Consider the following 19,987-nt stretch of genomic DNA (forward strand, 5'->3'; position numbering starts at 1 on the left):
CTCAGAAGAGGCCTCAAGTAAGCATTGCAGTAGCCTCCGGTTATCCTGTTTTCTTTGAACTTGCGGGGAAGCTTGGCTGCTCTCTACTTTGAACAGAGATGCTTCAGTTTGAGGTCCGTCCACACTGTGAAGCTCTGTTCGGGTCCCTTGACTGCCAGGGCTGAGCTGTTCAGTGTGCGGGCGCCCACTGCAGTGGAATAGGATTTGCACCCAGTTCACGGTCCTGATGCTCCCATCTGTCAGATCTGGGGCCCTGCCCCACTGCTGCGGCTTCTGCTGGCAGGGGTGTGGGGTGGGCGCACTTTTCCCGTTTCCCAGGTGAGTCCGGGTGGTCGGAGCTGGTACGCTCCTGTGGAAGCGGTGTCGGCTTTGACCCGGACATTAACATATCTCAGAAGTTGATTGTTTAGACATATTTTTTAGATGAACTTCTGTTCCGTAGGTCGTTTCCCCAAATAGTGTGATAAATCAAGCTCGGTGCCTTACTCGTAAAGCACATACTGTGTACACGCTAGTCTTTGTCCTAGAAATCTTGCAAAGCCCCTCTGCGTCTTTCACCTTTCACGTCGTGGCTCACAGATTTTGTATGGATGCCGGCGTGAGTGGGCGCAGCTGCTCTCAGCTGGGAGGGGCCTGCCTGCCCCCAGGGGTGAGCTGCTTGGGAAGTTCCAGATTGCTGAGTGTACCAGGGTCTTCACATGTGTAGCACGACCGTGCTCTTAGAGAACTGGACGTTTTGAAAGGTGCACTTGAAACACCTCACCCTTGTGGGCACCGGGAGAGAGAGCAGCCATGATGAAACGCCCCACACACGAAACCACAAATGTTTCTGGATTTCTGCGAGATCTTGGGTGGTCATCAGGAGCCTGTGGCTCTCAGATTCTGTGATCTCCCAACCGCATCCCATGTCACAAGTCGGGGCTTTTCACAGCTTGGCAGGAAGCTGTTCTAGGGTCCTGACCCCTAGTGGGCGCCATTGCCTGCAACCTGCCTGCTCCTCCAGGCCCGCGGTGCGGGGCTGAGCCCAGATGGCCCCAGGCTGGCCTTTACTCCACTACGTCTTTCCTCTTGTGCCCTACTGTAATTCCCACTCGCTAGAAATCCCAAATTTGCAAGCCAATAATAAACTTTGGAAATCTTGAGTTAAGTGAAACGTACCCATTTGTTAGAAAATGGAGGGAAATTGGTGCGATCCAGTAAGATTCGTCTCTGATCAAAAAAAATTATTCTTAACCTGCTTCATCTCGGCAAAATTTGATTTTCGTACCTCAGGAAGCTCTGGCTTTCATAGCACAGCCCTACTGGTTTCTGTCTGTGCCTCCCAACCCCTCCCTGTCTTCCTTCCAGATACTTTTTCCATACTGTTTGTGCTCTAGCTGGGCTGTGCTCCTTGAACACTCCCCGTCTCTCTCAATTCTGCCCAGGGCTATGCGGCCCTCATCTAGCCCTGACTGACGGGCACAGGGCACAGTGAAGACACCCACATCCGGGTGGATCCAGAACCTGATGAGGCTAGAAGAAGTCCCGGTGCCCCTCCCCTTGCCCGTCCCCGCCCCCCCCCCCCCCCCCCCCCCCCCCCCCCGCAGCTTTGCCGGAATATTTGACAGCAAACTTAAAGCATGTCATTTTCCCCATAAATCAGCATGCATCATCCCAAGCTAACCAGGACACTGTGCCGTAAGTTACACCTCGTAGAATTAATGGGAACTCCATGTCCCTGACTATCCAATCTATATTCGAATTTTCCTGATTGTTTCAACAATGGGTTTCTTACGATTGGCTTGTTTGGATCAGGATCCAGTTAGCTTTCACTGCATAACAAACTACCTTAAAAAGTAATGGCCTGAAACAACCATTATTTCTTCCGATTCTGTGAGAGGGCTGGGCTGGCCCAGTTGAGGATGAATAGTAGAGGGTGGCCTCATGTCTGGCGGGCAGCTAGGAGAACACGGATGATGCACCAAGCATGCATGCGTCAGTGTGCAAGCACTTGTCACTCTGCCTGGGTCGCCTTTGTCACATCCCATTGGCTAGAGCAGATGGCACAGGCATCTGCCTGAGTGTGGCGCGCCGCATGGGGACAGGAAAGGGAATTGTCCACAGTAAGGCCACATTCTGTTCTCCTCTTCGGTCTTTTTTATTTTAGAACAGTGTCTGTTGCAGACTTCTTTCTATGCCGCATGCTGGATTTGGTTGACTTTGCTCATAGAGGCAGTACGTGTGTCCCACGTGGGAACAAGCAGCCCTGCATGTCACCGTGTCCCAGGCTTCTGTGGATTTGCTCTGGCCCTAGATGTGGAGAGGAGAGCAGGTGAATTTCGGCTCTGGGCTTCCTTCTCCCAGAGAAACAGACTTAGGAAACCGCAGTTATGCTTGTAAGTCAGGCCAGGCAGCACGCAGGCTGGACACAGTCTGGTTTCTGGTCGGGAATCAGAAGTGTGTTGATCCCTAGAGGACACGCCCAGATGGTTCCAAGAGCCTGTGAGTAAAGTCTCAGGAGCAGCCGTATCCTGGACCCCCAGGCAGTGCTTGGCACGGTGGGCACTTGGTCACGTTTTTATTTAGTAGGATTGAGTCAGCAAAAAGCAAACCAGACAGCCCCCAAAGGGGGGCCAAAGGGACAAGAGAGGAGGAGGGATGGAGAGTAGTTAAAATCTAGGAATAAACCACAGAGGAAGTGGAAGTGTTGTGTAGAAGCTGTTGTGTGCATGTAGGTGTGGGTTTGGGGTCACAGTGCAAAATGTGTACTGTTTTTAGATGTATTGAAATTCACATAAAATGAGCCATTTTAAAGCTGATTCACACTGGACAACCACCACCCCTATCTAATCCCAACCAAAAAAAGGGGCATTTTTGAAACCAGGTTCGTGTCTTTTTTCCAAACTCTTTTGGTCTAGAGCGGTTGATCTACCTGAAGAAAAGCGTGCGCCCTTGTCTTAGCTCAGGTTGCTTTAAGGAAACACCACAGACCAGCTCAGACAGCTCAGGCAACAGATACTCCTTTCTCCCACTTGTGGAGGCGGGAAGTCTGCGGTCAAGGCACCGACAAGGTGGGTTCCGTCCTGCAGCCTTAGCTTGCAGGTCACTGCCGTGCACCGCGTGCTTGCCTGACTTCCTGCTGCACTTGCAGAGTGGAGAGTGGGTGTCTCTTACAAGAATGCTAATCCTATCAGATCAGGGCCCCACCCTCGTGGCCTCATCCAACCCTGATCACCTCCCAGCGCCCCATCACACAGGGTGGGGGGTGGACACAGACTCAATCCATAACAGTACTCCCCTCGGAAAGGCCTCTTCCTCCGTGCAATCTGCGTCACGAGGAAGCTGCTCAGTTTGTGGTCGGCTCCAAAATCTCGTGTTGAGGCAGCTTCATGACCCCTGAAGGACCCTCTGGTGTTGGGACCCACGTGGCGTGGTCAGGGTGAAGAAGCCCCCGAGGCACATGTCATTGGCCTCTCGTGGGAGAGGACAAAGGGAAGTGTTGGCCAGGATCCCCCTGCCTCCACTCTGCACGGGACTGTCCTTCTATAGGACTCACCTGCACATTCGATGCATCTCCCCAACTCTGCAAGTCAGGAGTCTATAGGTGGCAGGCCGAGGCCCAGCTACCTCCCCAAGGTCGCAGTGGACCCATCCGTAGGCCACAGAGCCCAGGATTCCAGTCTGGGGCTGTTTGTACCACGTGTCTCCTTTACACAAAAACCTGGAGCGCCAGGTACCATTCCCTACGTGACGCCTCAGCACGGACATTCAAAATCTGTGTAAGGGTGGGCCCCCGGCATGGTGAGAGGGTTTCGATGCCCATGAGGAATGACCATCTGTGTCCTGATCATGAAAGAGTCACATGTAGAAGATACTGGATTAACTTGCAGCAGTGAAGAGAGGTGGAAGGGAAGCTGAGTCCTTCCTAACAATTTCCCCATGGGTCACACACAGTTTGAAAGAAAGGTGGTAATGATTTCCCCATCCCTGGAAGCATTCAGCCACTTCTTATTGTGGATATAGAGTAGAACCAAGCTAGGGGTGGAGTGTGGCCTACATCCTTTTTTTTTTTTTTTTTTTTTTTTTTTTATTTTGAGAGAGAGCAAGCAGGGGAGGGGCGGAGAGAGAGGGGGTGAGAGAATCCCAAGCAGGCTCCACACTGTCAGCACAGAGGCTGACGCAAGGCTTGAACTGACGAACCACGAGATCGTGACCTGAGCCAAAACCAAGAGTCAGACGTTCAACCGACTGAACCACCCAGGTGCCCCTGGACTACGTTCTTTTCCGAGGTGTCTGCCCAAACCCACAGGATTCCATTTATGATTTCAGATGCTCTAAGCCAGCCTGACCTAGAACAGCTGTCTGTTCTTTAGGTCAGTTGACCAAGAGGTGCATGTTGGAATTAAGGTGGCTTTTAAAAGCTCTTGATTCCCTGGCAGTCTTCGTAAATACAGTAGACCCCAGTATTCTCGGGTCCTCTCTGCTTCGGTGAAACCAAGGCAATGAGGACACAAGGTTTTCATGTTGTAGTTGACGTTTAGCGGAGGATGCCAGTGTTCCTTGCACATGTGCCCTCGTAAAACCCTAACACGATAACCTAGCCCCAAAGCCCATAAGCTTCTTAAGCTGAACATCCCCAGCCTGGTGCTGCGTCTGGTACTGGGAGGGGAAGCCCAGGGCTTGTAGCTTCGTGGCACCGGACGCCGACTCCAGAGAAGCTGGCATTGCTGTCGCCAGTGGTTCCCAGACGGCGAGCGTTCAAAGAGCAGTCTGTTTCCAAAATAACTAGAGAAAGGTTGACAACTTTTTCTTTGGGCCAAGTAAGGATGTTTTTTTTCTGAACTACCATCTACTCTAATCTTTATTTTATAAGAGAGAGGACATTTTGTTCTTATGCTTAGCAGCTGCATTCTGAAACATTTATGAGTAAAGTGCCATGATGTCTGCAGTTTACTTTCAAAGGGGTCCAAAGGAACAAGCAATAGACAGGTGGAGCACACACAGGGAAGTGTTCGTTGTCAAAGCCCAGCGTTGACTGTGTGGGTGTCGCTTGTATTATTCCAGCCTTTCCCTACATTCTAAACAAGAGATTTCAGAAAACGCAAAACTCACGGCAGATCAGTGGTTGCCGGGGACTGGGGAGGTTGGTGGAGAAGTTGATTGAAATAGGGGCCAGGGAACTTTTGGGGGTGATGGCAATGTTCTGTCTTGACCATAGTGGTGGTTAAGCTCCTCAAACGGCACACTTGAAAATGGGCAAATTTGGGGCAACTGGGTGGCTCAGTCAGTTAAGCGTCCAACTTTGGCTCAGGTCATGATCTCGTGGTGTGTGGGTTCGAGCCCTGCATCGGGCTCTGTGCTGACAGCTCAGAGCCTGGAGCCTGCTTCAGATTCTGTGTCTCCCTCTCTCTCTGCCCTTTTGTCAGCTCGTGCTGTCTCTCTCTGTCTCTCAAAAATGAATAAACGTTAAAAAAAATTTTTTTTAATGGGCAGATTTACTTGTGTGTAAAGAATGCCTCAATAAAGAGAGAGAGAAAAAGGACATTTTAATATCCAAAAGCTGAGAACTTCATAACCTTAGGATAATTTACATTGAATGCATTTGGCTCCATGACAAAACTTACAACAGCGCCCTTCTTTTTCTCATTTTTCTGCCAAGCAGAGAAAAATTCATCACAGACCAGAGGCTGGGAACGACTACCAGAGACTCCATTTCCCAAAAAATGAGGCCTGGTATCCGGCCCACCCCCAGTTTTTCCCACCTGCCAGGCGTCGGCAGGTCAGCAACTGAAGTCTGCCAATCTGCACCCTCCCAGCAGCCTGGTGCTAAGAGAATGGGCATCCCAAGAGCACCCACAGCTGCAGGCGGGTCCCAGGTGCTGTGGCCACCGCTCAGGGCAGCCCTTCTGATGCAGACGCTTTAAGAAGCACCCTGGTCACTTGCCTTTCTCTTATGTCTGTGGTTTTTTTGTTTTTCTTTAATCTTTTTTTTTTTTTTACGTTTACTTATTTTTGAGACAGAGACAGAGCACGAACAGAGGAGGGGCAGAGAGAGAGGGAGACACAGAATCTGAAACAGGCTCCAGGCTCTGAGCTGTCAGCAGAGAGCCTGACGCGGGGCTCGAACTCACAGACTGCGAGATCATGACCTGAGCCGAAGTCAGACACTTAACCGACCAAGCCACCCAGGCGCCCCATGTGTGTGTTTTTAAGGGGAAAAAAAAAAATCAGAGATTCTTTTAAATTTATGACAATGTTATATTTTAACCATTCTGCTATGGGAGAAGTAAATGACTCTTGGAGAAAAAATTTTTAAAATAGGTGAAACCTAACATACCCACCACACAGAGACCACTGTTAGTTCCTTATACGTATCCTTTCAGATTCTGCATATTAAACATGCATATGTGTGTATATACATATAGGTACAAGTTTGCATAGGTGCATAGGTGTGTATTTGCAAGGTGTGATCATATTACGCATGCCATCCTATGATCTTCTTTGTGCAGTCACTAGCTCTCCTTATTTCAGATATTTCTGTCTTATCTGCCACCTAGACCATATCCAGATTTTCCCAGTAGACCCAAAATGTCCTGTAGATCCGGTTTTTCCGATTGGAGATATGCAGTCTGGAACCACACGTTGCATCTGGAGGTTGGGTCCCTTAACGTTTTTTGATCTAGTACCCCCATTTTCTGTGACATTGACTCATGAAAAGACATCAGCCACTTTTCCATTCATCTAGTCACTCTCTCGTGCCATCTAGCTCGTTCCTCTCTTCCCTGCATTTCTATAAACTAGAAGTGATGTCTGAAGGCTTAATGGATTCCAGTTAACCCAAGGTGACATGTGACATCTGGTTGGCATCATTGCCAATTCTGAGATTGACCATGGACCATGCCTGGTCCCCCCAGTACTGTGAGGCTTGCACCTTGTGATAAGCCCAGGATCCAAATGCCATCACTTTGGTGCTATAGGAGCAGCCATTTCCCCATCACCTCTTCACCCGAGGCCTTTGACTCCAATGAATAATTGTCTGAGTCAATCATTTCATCAGTATTTGATAGTAACTTTCACTATCATTCAGCCACGGTAAGGCCAACAGATCAGGAGACAACGGCCACTGAAAAGATAATCTGTTACAGTTCCCAAAAGGAGGGGACAGCCCATGCCACGTGGGGCCACACGGGGAAGCACCAGATTCCGTCAGGGGGCAGAGGGATGGAGGGGAAGACATGGGCAAGAGTCTCTGTGGTTTCCCCAGGAAAGAGCTGATGAGGCAAGATATGTGGGTTGAAGATTGGGAGAGTTTGAATAGCTTCTTCTGGCTCTTTAGTGATGGGCTCTCTCCAGTGTCTGAATCCTGGTCTGGGGATGATTAGGGCAGGGCAGTAGTAGCTCAGTGTGAGAGCCTGACCAGGGAGGAAAGGAGGCCTCCAAGGTGTGTGGGCTCTGAATTGGTTACTTTGCGTATGAAAGGCTGTCTCTAGGAAAGGGCTAGCAGTCTCCAGGGGCCGCAGAACCCCAGATGGCAAGGCAACAGAAATACGGAAAATATGGGGCACCTGGCTTGCTCAGAAGAACAGGTGACTCTTGATCGAGGGGTTGTGAGGGGTTGTGAGTTTGAGCTCCACAATGACTGTAGAGATTACATACATACATACATACATACATACATACTAAAATACAGAAAATCAAAAGGCATGGCTGGCTAATGGAATCGGAGTTTGTCAAATGATGTTTTTCTAATTCTGTCATTCCTTTTGCCAGCTACTGCTGGCATTTCTCTGGTTTAAAACACACACACACACACACACACAAAAGCTTTCCCCCTTAGAAATTTAAAAAGTTTCTGCCAGCTATTACACTGTTGCAATCCAGAGACTCATTGATGTGCTGCTTCAAGGCTAGTGAGACCCCTCTTCTAAGTGCTGGAGATGGGATAGGTAGTCGGAAGTCTCTATCCCCCCTGGAGCATGCATTCCAGGAACGATGGGGCCGGGGACAGACGGGAAAACAAGGCACACAGCTTCTCCTGTATGTGAGACAGTGATAAGTGACAAGAAAAATAATGCAGAGAAGGCTGCAAGTTCTGGGCGAGCTGGTACGTTATAGGCTGTGGGGTGAATGGGGTGACATTGAAGTAAAGACCCAAAGGAAGCGGCTCTCTGTGAGAGGAGTGTTCCAGAACAGGAAACAGTTAAGCGCAAAGGCCCTGTGGTAGCTTTAAAGAAAAGTGAAGAGACCAATAGGCCGGAGAAGTGGGTGAGGTAGTAAGAAATAAGCCCATCGGCCCACTCAAAGGAGGGATGTGGAGACTCAGCGCACAGGGAAGTGAAGTGAAGTAGTCTGATTGGGGCAAATGTTCATTCCCTCCTCCCTTTGTTCTTTGGCGCGTGTTCTTTGGCCTCTGGAAATAAGCACTCAAAGGGGAGAGGGGAAGAAGAACCAAGAAGTGAAGTGTGTAAGGGTTTGGGACTCCATTGTGGTGGGGGGGGGTTGTACATACTTCCAATAGGTTATAAACCTGTTAACTAGACAGTGTAGCTTTTATTTGGTATTTCTGAAAATGAGTCATCTCCCTTACTTCTCACAAGAGGTAACAGGGGAGCAAATCTGGGAGGGCCTTGCAGACATTGCCCAGGCAGAGGGGGAGCCCCCGGAATGTTTCCATAGATGCTAATACCCCAAAGTGTTAGAACATGCTTTTTGCTTAGACTTGGCTTCATTCCCGGACACAAGGTCAAGTCCAATAGGTAAATGTGTCTGCAGTGTCCCATGTGTTCATTCCCTGAGTGTTCTTGTGAGCAGCTGTTGTTCTGGGCACCGGGAACGCAGAGGTGAGGGAAACAACAGGATGGGTGCCTGCCCTCCTGGAGCCAAGAGTCAAGTGAGGGAAGAAAGATCATAAAATAACCACACAAGCATCAAATGCAGCTGTGCCTCCAACCCAGCCCCGGAAGTTGGGGAAGGCTCCCCGGACGATGGGACTCCTCACCTACAGCACGAAGGGTGAAACGAGTCAGCAAGTTGAAGACAGAAGAGGAGGATTGTTCTTTTTTTTTTTTTTAATTTTTTAACGTTTATTCATTTTTTGATAGAGACAGAGCAGAGCGTGAGTGGGGGAGGGGCAGAGAGAGAGGCAGACACAGAATCCAAAGCAGGTTCCAGGCTCTGAACTGACAGCACAGAGCCTGACGCGGGGCTCGAACCCACGGACTGTGAGATCACGACCTGAGCCGAAGTCGGACGCCCAACCGACTGAGCCACCCAGGCACCCCGAGAAGAGGATTGTTCCAGGCAAAAAAGAACAGTGGAGGTGGGGAAGTGGGGGGAAATGTGGCACAGGACAATGTGGAAAGCAGGTAGAGATTTCAAGATGGTGCCCGTGTCCTGACAACAGTGGGAGATACTAAACGGAGGGGACAGGTCAGGGTTTGGGAGGCCCCTCTTCCACTGCAGACAAGGAGCCGGAGGCTGGACATGGAGGTAGTCAGACGGCAGGAGACATTATGGTCCAAGGAAGCAGAGGGGGCGGTGTGGACTCAGGAGGAGGCTCTGGGGATGAGAAGAGGTGGACAGATTCTAGAGACAAGGGGGGAGGTGGGGTGCAGGTGGGGGGAGGAACAGACAAGACTGGGGACAATAATCAGGAGGGCAAGGGGTGGAGGGGAGGCACCCATCTGGTCTGGCTTGAATAGCACCAGGATTCATCTTGAGGTTGACATTTCTCCTTGACCTTTTTGTTTCTATCCCCACGCCCAAGGTTGCATTAGCCACCTGCTGAGTTTAATCAAGTTTGTTGAGCACTCGAAAATCCCCTGTCCCGGTGATACTGGGGGTGAAGGGCTAATCAGTCTATTTCCAGAACCCAAAGAGGGTTAGGATAAAAAGCAGCTTTTCCTGAGCTATCCTCCCCCGCACCACGCCTTCCCCACTGGCACTCCTGCACCTGTGAGCCCCTCTGGACGGAGACTCGTGCCTTTGCCTAATGCTTAGAACTGCTGAAACCACCAATTCGCCCGTCTCAACCCTAATCCCTTCTCCACCCTGCTCCTTAAATGGGATTTGGCTTCTAGACACTGAGACCCGGGTGTGGGCACCCTCCCCAAGTTCCCTACAAATTCCCCACGCACATCAGCCAGGGACCTCGGTGGGGTCATCTGGTTACACAGAGCCAGGGCCGGCTGCTCACCCCAGAGGGACAGAGCCCTTCTCCTCGCCTCCCGGGCCCATCTGGCTGCACAAGGTACATGACCATCCCCAGTACAAGGCTTCTCGGAAACCCGGGGCAAGCACAGGGAAGAGCAAGGGTCAGGACGATGGGCATTTTCATGTGGTCAGTCTGTCCCAGTTTTGCCTTCTCCGTGTGGTTTCAGGGACTTTGCTTGCTAAAGAGGCTCAGTTCACTGAGTTCTGGACAGCTAAGATGGCTTTTCCACTGTGCGTAAAGCTGGGGAGCAGTGAGAGAACAGGATAGGAAAACAGCTGAGTATGAGTTGCTGGGCAGAACTTCTGGGGACTTGGGGCACCTGGGTGTCTAAGTCAGTTGGGCGTCTGACTTCGGCTCAGGTCATGATCTCACAGTTTGTGGGTTCGAGCCCCGCGTTGGGCTCTGTGCTGACAGCTCAGAACCTGGAGCCTACTTCGGATTCTGTGTCTCCTCCTCTCTCCGCCCCTCCCATGCTCATGCTTTGTCTCTCTATCAAAAAATGAATAAACGTTAAAAAAAAATTAAAAAAAAAAGAACTTCTGGGGACTTGACATAGTTTGAAAATAATATTTGTGAAGTGGTTATATAGTGGTCTTCAGGAACTTTCTCTATTCTAATTACCATAAGACATCGTGAGGATAGAATTTTAAACCCAACCTGGCTAAGTGTTATGATACCAAAGGCTAATCAGGAAGTAAAACCTTCTCATTGGAATCTAGCTGGGCTTCTGAGTGAGGTTTTCTAAGAAATGTTTGAGGCTTATCAAGAAAAATAAAACACATGTTTTTAAAAAAGCACACCACTGTGTAATAGAAACTAGACAAAGACCTTATTTAATCAAACATCGATATTCAAGCAGATCCAAAGAAATGTCTAATGGATCCACAGCATCTCACAAGTTGGTTTTATACCAAGAATATCCTTGACTGTATATTGAGGATCATTTTACCTTTCCCCAGCCCTCTAACACCTGACTTACATCCCGCGGTGGAAGAAGCTTCCAGGGACAGATAACATGGCGGCCAGCGGGAAGACCGGCAAGGCTGCACCAAACCATGTTATCTTCAAGAAGATCTCCCGGGACAAATCGGTAAGTGGTACAGAAGTGAGCAACTTGATGCAATTTTTTTAAAGGAGCTTTTTCAAGAATAGACATGGGGATGGGGATGCCTGTCCAGCTTAGTAGAGCATGCGACTCTTGAACTTGTGGTTGTGAGTTCAAGCTTCACATTGGTTGAGAGATTACTCAAAAAAGAAAAAAGAAAAAAGAAAACAAAAAGAATAGACACAGTCAACATCAAAACCCTGTGAGGTTGAGGAAGCTCTGTGTCTATTTTCTGTCTCTATGGGTGACAACGAGATATGAATGAATGAGTGAATTGTAAAAATACAACTTCTTTTCAGTCTCATCAAGAATTTAGTCCTGAGACCTGTCATTTTCTCCTCATCTCTCAGTCCCCCCCCTTACCCCCCATTTTACTTGGCTGGCCTTGAACCAATGACTTAAATTTTAAACACTATCTTAAAGGGAAGCCTGATGGAAGGTCTACCCCACAGCCTCCATGGACGGGGTCTCCTTGCTCCACCTGATGGCTTCTTAGGGGCCAGCAATCTAGCTCGGCACCGTCCAATTCAAGCTGCAAATGTTATTTTAAAGTTTCTAGCAGCCACATTTATAAAAAAGAAGAAACAGATGGAATTGATTTTCGTATATACTTTTATTTAACCCGATATAGACAAAAAACTATCATTTCAACATGCAAATGATATCAAAATTATTGATGACATTTTACATTCACTTTCTAAGTCTTTGAAGTCTGGTATGCATTCTACATTTATAGCACATGTCAGTTTGGAATGATATTCCAAGTGTCCAGGAGCCCCCTGTGACTAGTCGCCACTGCACTGGACGGTGTAGATCTAGATCTTTCTTCTAGTTGACTTCTGAGGGGTTCCCGCGGAAGTGGTTGAGAATTTTCCTTTCAAAGGCTCTTGATACAGTTGGATCAGTCCACTCTTTACTCAAGCAGCTTAGACCTGGAGACTGTTTCCGACACTATGTGCAGGACACAGAGAATCATCATCATCGGCCCAAGTAGACGCTTAGCCAGCACATGCAGTTCTGAAATCAGGTGCTCCAGGGACTTCTCAGCGCTCTATTTTCTGTGCTTTGTAAAACTGAACTTTGGATTTTTCCTTCAGGGTTTATCAAATGTTAAGCCTCCCTGGGCCCAAAGGAAACTCTCTGACCCTCATAGTGCAACACAAGAGAAACAGGTTTGCACAGGGCACTCTGCCCTTTCTGCTCCCAGCTGAGGAACTCCACTGTGGGGTGATAGATAATTTGGGGACTCCTCAACCATTTATTCTCCAAACTCTTTCCCACTTGTGTCTTCCCAACTTCTGGCAGAAGAAGAGAGAAACCACTCCTGCTGGGCCATATGTTTTTCCCACTATTTTATTCCTCACACCTAGATAGACATCCTTTGAACCGAGAAATTTAGAATTTTTGTGCGTGTGGGCAAATCTATCAATTAGTGTCTCACATATTAGGATTATTCCAATTGCAGGCTCTGTATGGCCCCAGGCAGGGTGCACCAGGAGCCCTGGGCCCATTTCTCTGTGATTTTCTCCATTCTGCCCTCTTCTGTGGTCTTCATCCTCCAGCTGGTGGCAAGATGGCTGCCCTAGCTCCAGCCATCTCATCCTCACTTCCTTCCTGAGAAAGGAAAAGACTGTTGCCTTCCTGGTGTCTCTTCTTAAGAGTGGGAACATATTTTCCCAGTAGCCTCCAGCAGACTTCTGTCATATCTGATTGGTCAAAACTGGCTCACATGCCCACCCTAAACCAATCCTGAGCCAAAGGAATTGGATGATCATCATTGGATCAGGCCAATCAAGAATTATCCTCTGGGGCTGGCCTCCTCTTAGCCTGGGCCCCATGGGGATGGTGAACCCTGAATGCAGTTGGCAACTTCTGTCCAGGAAGAAGGCCACATGGGTCTGTTGGTTGAGCAAACAACATGTTGGCTGCACCTCTGCATTGTTCGGCCCCACTTCCCTACCTGCTCCTGTCCCTTCCCCCACTCCCTTTCCAGTTGCAGCAGAACACACGCCTTTGCTCCCATCCAAGGTTCGTGCTATTTACACGCACGTCTCTCGGTCCACCTCCTCCTTAGAGTCTTACCATCAGCTTCCCTCTCTACCGGTACTTTGTCTGAACGTAAAAGCAAGGATGGACCTTGTGCATATTTTAAAAACATTTTTTTAATGTTTATTTATTTTTGAAGGAGAGAGAGCATGCGCGGGGGAGGGGCAGAGAGGGAGACACAGAATCTGAAGCAGGCTCCAGGCTCTGAGCTGTCAACGCAGAGCCAGATGTGGGGCTCAGACTCACAAACTATGAGATCATGACCCGGGCCGAAGCCCGATGCTTAGCCGACTGAGCCACCCAGGCGCCCCCGGACCTCAGGTGTATTAAAGACAGCAACCAACAAACTCCCCTTAACCTACCACCTTTCCAGCTCCTCTTCCTCCAAGCTAAAGCTTGAAAAAGAAGAAAACACACTCTCTCCATCTACCTTGTCTCTTCCCTCCTCCCTACCTCAGTCAGCTGCCCAACTGGCTTTCCTCTTGTCCATCCATTCTCCACTTTGATGCCAATGTCATCTCTTCTATAAAATGGGGCTAATTCCTACCTCATAGAGTAGTTGTGGGGATTCAGTGAAATACTGTAGTCAGTGCTTAGCTTGGCACCTGGGACATGATAAGCACCGAAATGCTATTCAGTCTTTCGTCCTGCTTCAAATGCTTCAACAGCTTTAAGGTTGGAACCATCAGCCTGCATCCCCATTTGGTGGCCCTTCACCTGCAGATGAAACCATTGGTTCCAGAAGCATTCTCTTGGTTCTGGGCTTTGTATACGTTAATGTTTGTTTTGTCCAGAAAACATCCTCACACCATCCTTCCCAGCCACCTGACTATGCAGTCCTTCGGTTGTTTCATCAATAATACAAATAACTTAGAAAGCACGGGGATTCACTCCAGAGTATCTGATGTGAGGGAGTAGATCTAGGAGATGATTGAATGCCAACAGAAATTATTTTGGGTGGTTCATGGAAATAAAAATATGAATTTACGAGGCTTAGGGATGAAAGGGGCTAGGAAGGGTGCGTGAACTCACTCATTGGGGCCCTTAGCAAATGCTGATTAGATCCCTGCAGTGTATCAGACACTGTGGCAGAAACCTTGACGGCTGAAAGGTGAAAGAATTCTTACCATTAAGGCACTCACAACCCTGTGGCTTAGAGCGGTGCGCTTTGATGAACACGACCTATGTGCTTCCATAAAGGGGGTTGGCAGAGACCTTCACCACCAGGGGCATGGAAACAGCAAGAGGACCAAAACCATGGTCATTGCCCCCCAACTCCCCACACCCTCTTTCTCAGGGCATGGGTTCAGGTTTTCCCATACAGGAGCTCATCTGGTAGGATTTCAGGGACTACGGAACTCCTCCTGCCTCTTTACTCAGTTCAGAAATTCCTCTAATGAGGAGGGGAAACTGGTTCATTCAACAGCCAGCTGTAAGAGGCTTAAGTGTTGGGAGGAGACTCATGTGCATAAGCATAACTTTCCACGGAAGTATTGTCAGTGAATTCAACAAGGTTACCTGGATGATCTCAGACCTGGGATGTCAGATCTTGGTTTCCCAGACCTCCAGGCTCTGGGAAAAGGTGGGAGAATGGGGACCATCCAAGGGGGTGGGAAGAATCCCTTGGAGCAGATTTATGGGGCTGAAGAAAGAACACACCTTGCCTGCAATCCATAGTCTCTGCCCACAGCCAAGCAGGGAGAGAGTGGGTGATGGGCAAGCTGCAGGGCCAGGCAGCAGCTCAAGACGGATCAAAATGTGCCAGCTGTTGTGGGGCCAGGGGTTTTGTTTGTTTGGTTTTTGTTTTTTTGTTTTTTTGTTTTTTTGTTTTGTTGTTTTGTTGTTTTTTTGTTTTGTTGTTTTTTTTTGTTTTGTTGTTGTTTTGTTTTGTTTGTTGTTGTTGTTGTTTTCTTTTGTTTTTTTTTCGGTTGTTGCTGATTTTTAACATGAACGCTTTAGTGCTTTAGTGTTCTTTGGCCACTTGGAATCCACATGTGTTCTTCCCACAGGTGACCATCTACCTGGGGAAGAGAGACTATATAGACCATGTTGACCAAATAGAGCCTGTGGGTAAGTTGAGTTTGGAGCAAGATTGTAATTAAAAAAAAAAAAAAAATTTTTTTAACATTTATTCATTTTTGAAGACAGAGACACATCGTGAGTAGGGGAGGGGCAGAGAGAGAGGAAGACACAGATTCCGAAGCAGGCTCCAGGCTCTGAGCTGTCAGCACAGAGCCCAACACGGGGCTTGAACCCACAAACCGCAAGATCATGACCTGAGCCGAAGTCGGAAGCTCAACTAACAGCCCCCCAGGCGCCCCAAGATTGTAATTTTAATGACGGTTTTCCTTTAAGTCATCACACAACTGCTAGTTTTGTATTTCTTTCAAATCAGTTCAAATCAGCTTTGCTAATAATCTAATTGTAGGAATGCAAATTAAAACGTGAGGTGCAATGCTGATTGGAAACAATTTCAGAGCGTGGGGGAGACAAAGGACTCATTTCTAGAATATATAAAGAAACTCAACAGTAAGAACAACAAAATCCAATTAGAAAATATGCACAAAGGGGTGCCTGGGTGGCTTAGTCAGTTAAGCATCCGACTCTTGATTTTGGCTCAGGTCCTAATCTCATGGTTCGTGATTTCAAGTCCAGAGTCGGGCTCTGAGCTGACAGGCAGAGCCTGCTTGGGGTTCTCTCACTCCCTCTCTCTCTGCCTCTCCCCTGCTCACTCACTCACTCACTCTCTCTCTCTCTCTCAAAAATAAATAATCTTAAAAACAATAGAGTAAAACTCTACATAAAACAAAGAAAACACACAAAAAACATGAAAAGCAGTTCATCAAAGATGTATGTATGGCAAATAAGAACACAGAAAAATGTTCAACATCATTAGCCACTAGGGAAATGCAAATTAAAGCATGGTGAGTTGAAATATCATTATACACCTGTCAGGATGGCTAAAATTAAAAATGGCGACCATACCAAATGGTGGTGAGGATACTGGGAACTGGATCACTCATACATCACTGGCCGGGATGTAAAGTGGAACAGCTCCTCTGGAAAATAGTTTTGGGGTTTCTTTAAAAATTAAACATACACTTACCAGATGACCCAGCAATTGCATTCCGGGCACTCATCCCAGAGAAACAAAAACTCACATCTACACAAAAACCTGTCCACGATTGTTTATAGCAGCTTTATGTGTGACAGCTCCAAGCTGGAAGGAACCAAAATGTCTCTCAATATGTGAAGAAGGTTAAGCAAGCTGCTGTACATCCATACCGTGAAATTCTACTCGGCAATGAGAAAGAATGAGCCGCTGATACACGCCACAGCTTATGGATCTCAAGGGCATTGTGCTGAGCGGGAAGAGCCAGTCTCAAAGGCTATATACCGTGTGATTTCACTTATATAACAGTCTAGAGATGGCCAAATTATAGAAATGATAAACTGATGAGTAGTTCCCTGGGGACAGAGGATGGTGGGGGAGGGGATGATCCAAGAGATTGCTCTATGGTGGGGGGAACCTCTTTGTATCGATTGCAGTGGTGGTTACACAAACCTCCACATGAGATAAAATGACTTTAGAACTATACACACACTGTATCCTGTACCCATGTCAGCTTCCTGGTTTCGATATTGCAGGATGGTTATCTAAGATGTAACCACTGGAAGAAACTGAACGAAGGATACACAGGGACTCTCTGTGCTATCTTTGCAACTTCCTGCGAATCTATAATTATTTCAAGTAAAATAGCTATTTTTAAAAAGACTGTAAAAAAAAACAAACCCAACCCTGGCATTTTTAGGCACTTGAGGATGAGAATGTCCCTCAGCAGAACATTTTCTGGAAGGTCATTTGGCAATATGTCATCAAAAGCCAAATCCGGTTCTACCATTGATAGATCAAAGATATATGTAGTAAGGATGGTCCTCGCAATACTCATTATAATGGGGAAAACTGGAAACAACTTAAATGCCCTAAGAAGAGGGGGTTAATTAAATAATTTATGGTGCATCCATTCAATGAAGCAATAGCAATGTATAGTCATTAAAATGATTAGTACATTGTGTGTGTGTGTGTGTGTGTGTGTAAGAATAGATGTTTGCAATATATAGTTGCATGAGAAAAGCAGTTAACCGAATAGTATATAGAGTGGGATCTCAATTTTTCAGTAAAATCATCCATATAAGTATATATACATCTGGAAAAAAAACCTGTGCCGATATCTTGACAATGGGTATCATTGAATGGTGGAAATTTGGGTGACTTTGTTTGCTCTTTGCTTAACTCTCCTTTCTGATTTTCCTATAATGGACGTGGATTACTGTGTAATTGAAGAACCACAGATAAATATATAAAGAAGGCCTCTGGTCTCTTTCATCTTCTCCGCCCTCATTATTCTTTTCCTTTCTGTGTAGATGGTGTTGTGTTGGTGGATCCTGCACTTGTGAAGGGAAAGAAAGGTGAGGCGGGCTTCTTGAACTCTGAGGACCTGGTCTGGTCTGGTCTTGGCTGGCTCTGGGGGCGGAGGGTCGGGGAGCCCGCTGGCGCTTTCTCACACCCATCACTGCCAGGCCCTGTCGTCGCCCACACTCCCTGGTATAATCTTCAGGACCCTGTCCTGTTCACGTCAGAGCTCATTGTCCTCATTTCCCACATGAAGGTAAAGACCCAAGGGAGTCACTTGTTCAGGGTGGCAGGACAGGTAAACGGTGGACAGAGCGTGGAGAGCAGGTCTGTGGGCTCCATCAGCTCTGTGGTCACCCTGTGCCTTGTGGCTCTCTGCTGGAGGCAAATTCAGGAGGGAAATTGATGGGAAATTGAGCCCTGCTGGAAGGCTCATTTTTTTAAATGCTGACTGTGGTGGTTCTGAACCACAGCATCACAGCATCCTTGAAGACGTCTGGCAGCTGTGGTGTGTGTGGCAAGTAATTTGGTGCTAATAACAGTTGTGTGAACTAAATTAGGGCAGACCCCAGTTCTCCTTATGATAACGTTACTGAGTCTGTTCCATTGTGAATACGCTTTTTAGAGTGGTTGCTACTGGCAACTACAAGGCGTCATTCCCACCCCTGGATGTGACCACGGAAGCACATCAGAGGTGGGGCCATCACCACCCGGGGGTCATGGCAGAAATGGGGTTGAAAACCACCCCTTCTGCTGTCTCTGACTTCCTCCTGGGTATCCTGCTTCCCTCTGGCACCAGGAGGATCCTGGTTTGAGCCCTGACAGCCCACACCCTTGGCCAGAGAAGGCGTCCCGCTCTGAGGGAGAGCACTGTCCAGTGAGGGAGGCGTAACGCCCGGGCATCTCTGGGCACCTTCTCTTACAAACACTGGATGAGGGACAGGCAAGTCATCATTGGCTCTTCTGAGCTTAGTGGGGAGGACACAGACAAAATCTACAACCGATGACTTCTAGGACTTGGGGGCACCACTTCTGATATGCTTCCTGTTCAAGAATAATGAGCTTTGCATGCTTTTATTTACCCCATTAAAGACTGTTGTAAATAGTCCTCCCTCAAAACGTATAGTTTTTATATAGTCCTTTTGGTTCACTGGAGGCACAGATTATATCTGTTTGATTAACCTGAATTTGCAGAAGTTTTGGCTTAGAGAATGCTTGATGGGTTTCTGAGCAATGTGAGAGAAGCGTGTCTGGGATCTCATTTCATCTGTCCTCTTGGTCCATAAGGCCCTGGCCAGCGCCCCTGGCAGGCCCCTGTCTGGCACAGGTCTGTTTTGCTCCCTAGTGCTGTTTCCCTCTGCTTATCACCTTCATTCTCAACTCCATGCAGACATCCTGTCCCCAGAAGCCCAGCGACCTCGCACCTCCTGAGGTCCCTGGGCAGGCGGGTCAAGAGGAGGGGGTGATAGGGTGGAGGACACAGGGGAGCCTGAAGGCAAAATAGGCAGTTCATGGAAGGTGCCTCTGTGTCCTCTGACATACGCTTTAGAGTAATTAACACAAGCCCCAGGGAAGGTGCTGGATCTGCAGAAACAGGTGGGTGCTGTGGTTCTAGATGCTAATGGGTGGGTGTCGGTGGCTGCCCCACACCCACTCAGCCAGGTAGAGGCGCCATGCCAGTGGGACAAGCCCATCCTCCTCTTGTCTCCCTTCCAGTGTACGTCTCTCTGACCTGCGCCTTCCGGTACGGCCAGGAAGACATCGATGTGATTGGCCTGACCTTCCGCAGGGACCTGTACTTCTCCCAGGTCCAAGTGTTCCCTCCTGTGGGGGCCGTGGGGGCCCCCACAAAGCTTCAGGAGAGCCTGATGAAGAAGCTGGGGGAGAACACATACCCCTTCCTGCTCACGGTGGGTGACTCCTCTCCCTTCTCCCCTCTCCCCTGCCCCAGCTCCTTCACCTTACAGTGCGACCAGGAGCGAAGGAGGAGGGGACAGAGTAATGGCTTCACATTTGTGGGCCTTCAAATTGCATCCTTGGAGGAAATTCTAGATTGCACGGGCTGTGATTGTCTTTTTTTAAGTCCTTGAAAATAGCCTCTCAGCCTTTGAAGGCACCATTTCAACCCACGGTTTAAATATTTCCCTTCATCTGACCAGCTAATTACACGGGCACGTTATTCCCTCACTTGCTGATCTATAAAAAGAAAGAAGTGCCCCTCGTTTGGCCT

The 19,987-nt window shown here is 48.2% G+C and overlaps 1 protein-coding gene across 3 annotated transcripts in view; it reads left to right on the plus strand.

The window, feature by feature from the left end:
* The first annotated feature begins 10,042 nt into the window (after window positions 1–10,042).
* Window positions 10,043–19,987, plus strand: part of SAG (S-antigen visual arrestin) — a 42,763-nt gene continuing 32,818 nt past the window's right edge. Inside the window, exons 1-5 of one of the 3 annotated variants that reach the window (XM_045481786.1) lie at window positions 10,043–10,228; window positions 11,152–11,282; window positions 15,353–15,413; window positions 17,769–17,813; window positions 19,474–19,667. In XM_045481786.1, the coding sequence (XP_045337742.1) occupies window positions 11,208–11,282; window positions 15,353–15,413; window positions 17,769–17,813; window positions 19,474–19,667 (375 nt within the window). In that variant the 5' untranslated portion in view covers window positions 10,043–10,228; window positions 11,152–11,207. Of the gene's footprint in view, window positions 10,229–11,151; window positions 11,283–15,352; window positions 15,414–17,768; window positions 17,814–19,018; window positions 19,354–19,473; window positions 19,668–19,987 lie in introns of those variants that run through there. The other 2 variants (XM_045481785.1, XM_045481787.1) reach the window with 2 other exon arrangements.

The sequence above is a fragment of the Leopardus geoffroyi genome, chromosome C1, assembly GCF_018350155.1.
Source record: "Leopardus geoffroyi isolate Oge1 chromosome C1, O.geoffroyi_Oge1_pat1.0, whole genome shotgun sequence".
NCBI lineage: Eukaryota > Metazoa > Chordata > Mammalia > Carnivora > Felidae > Leopardus > Leopardus geoffroyi.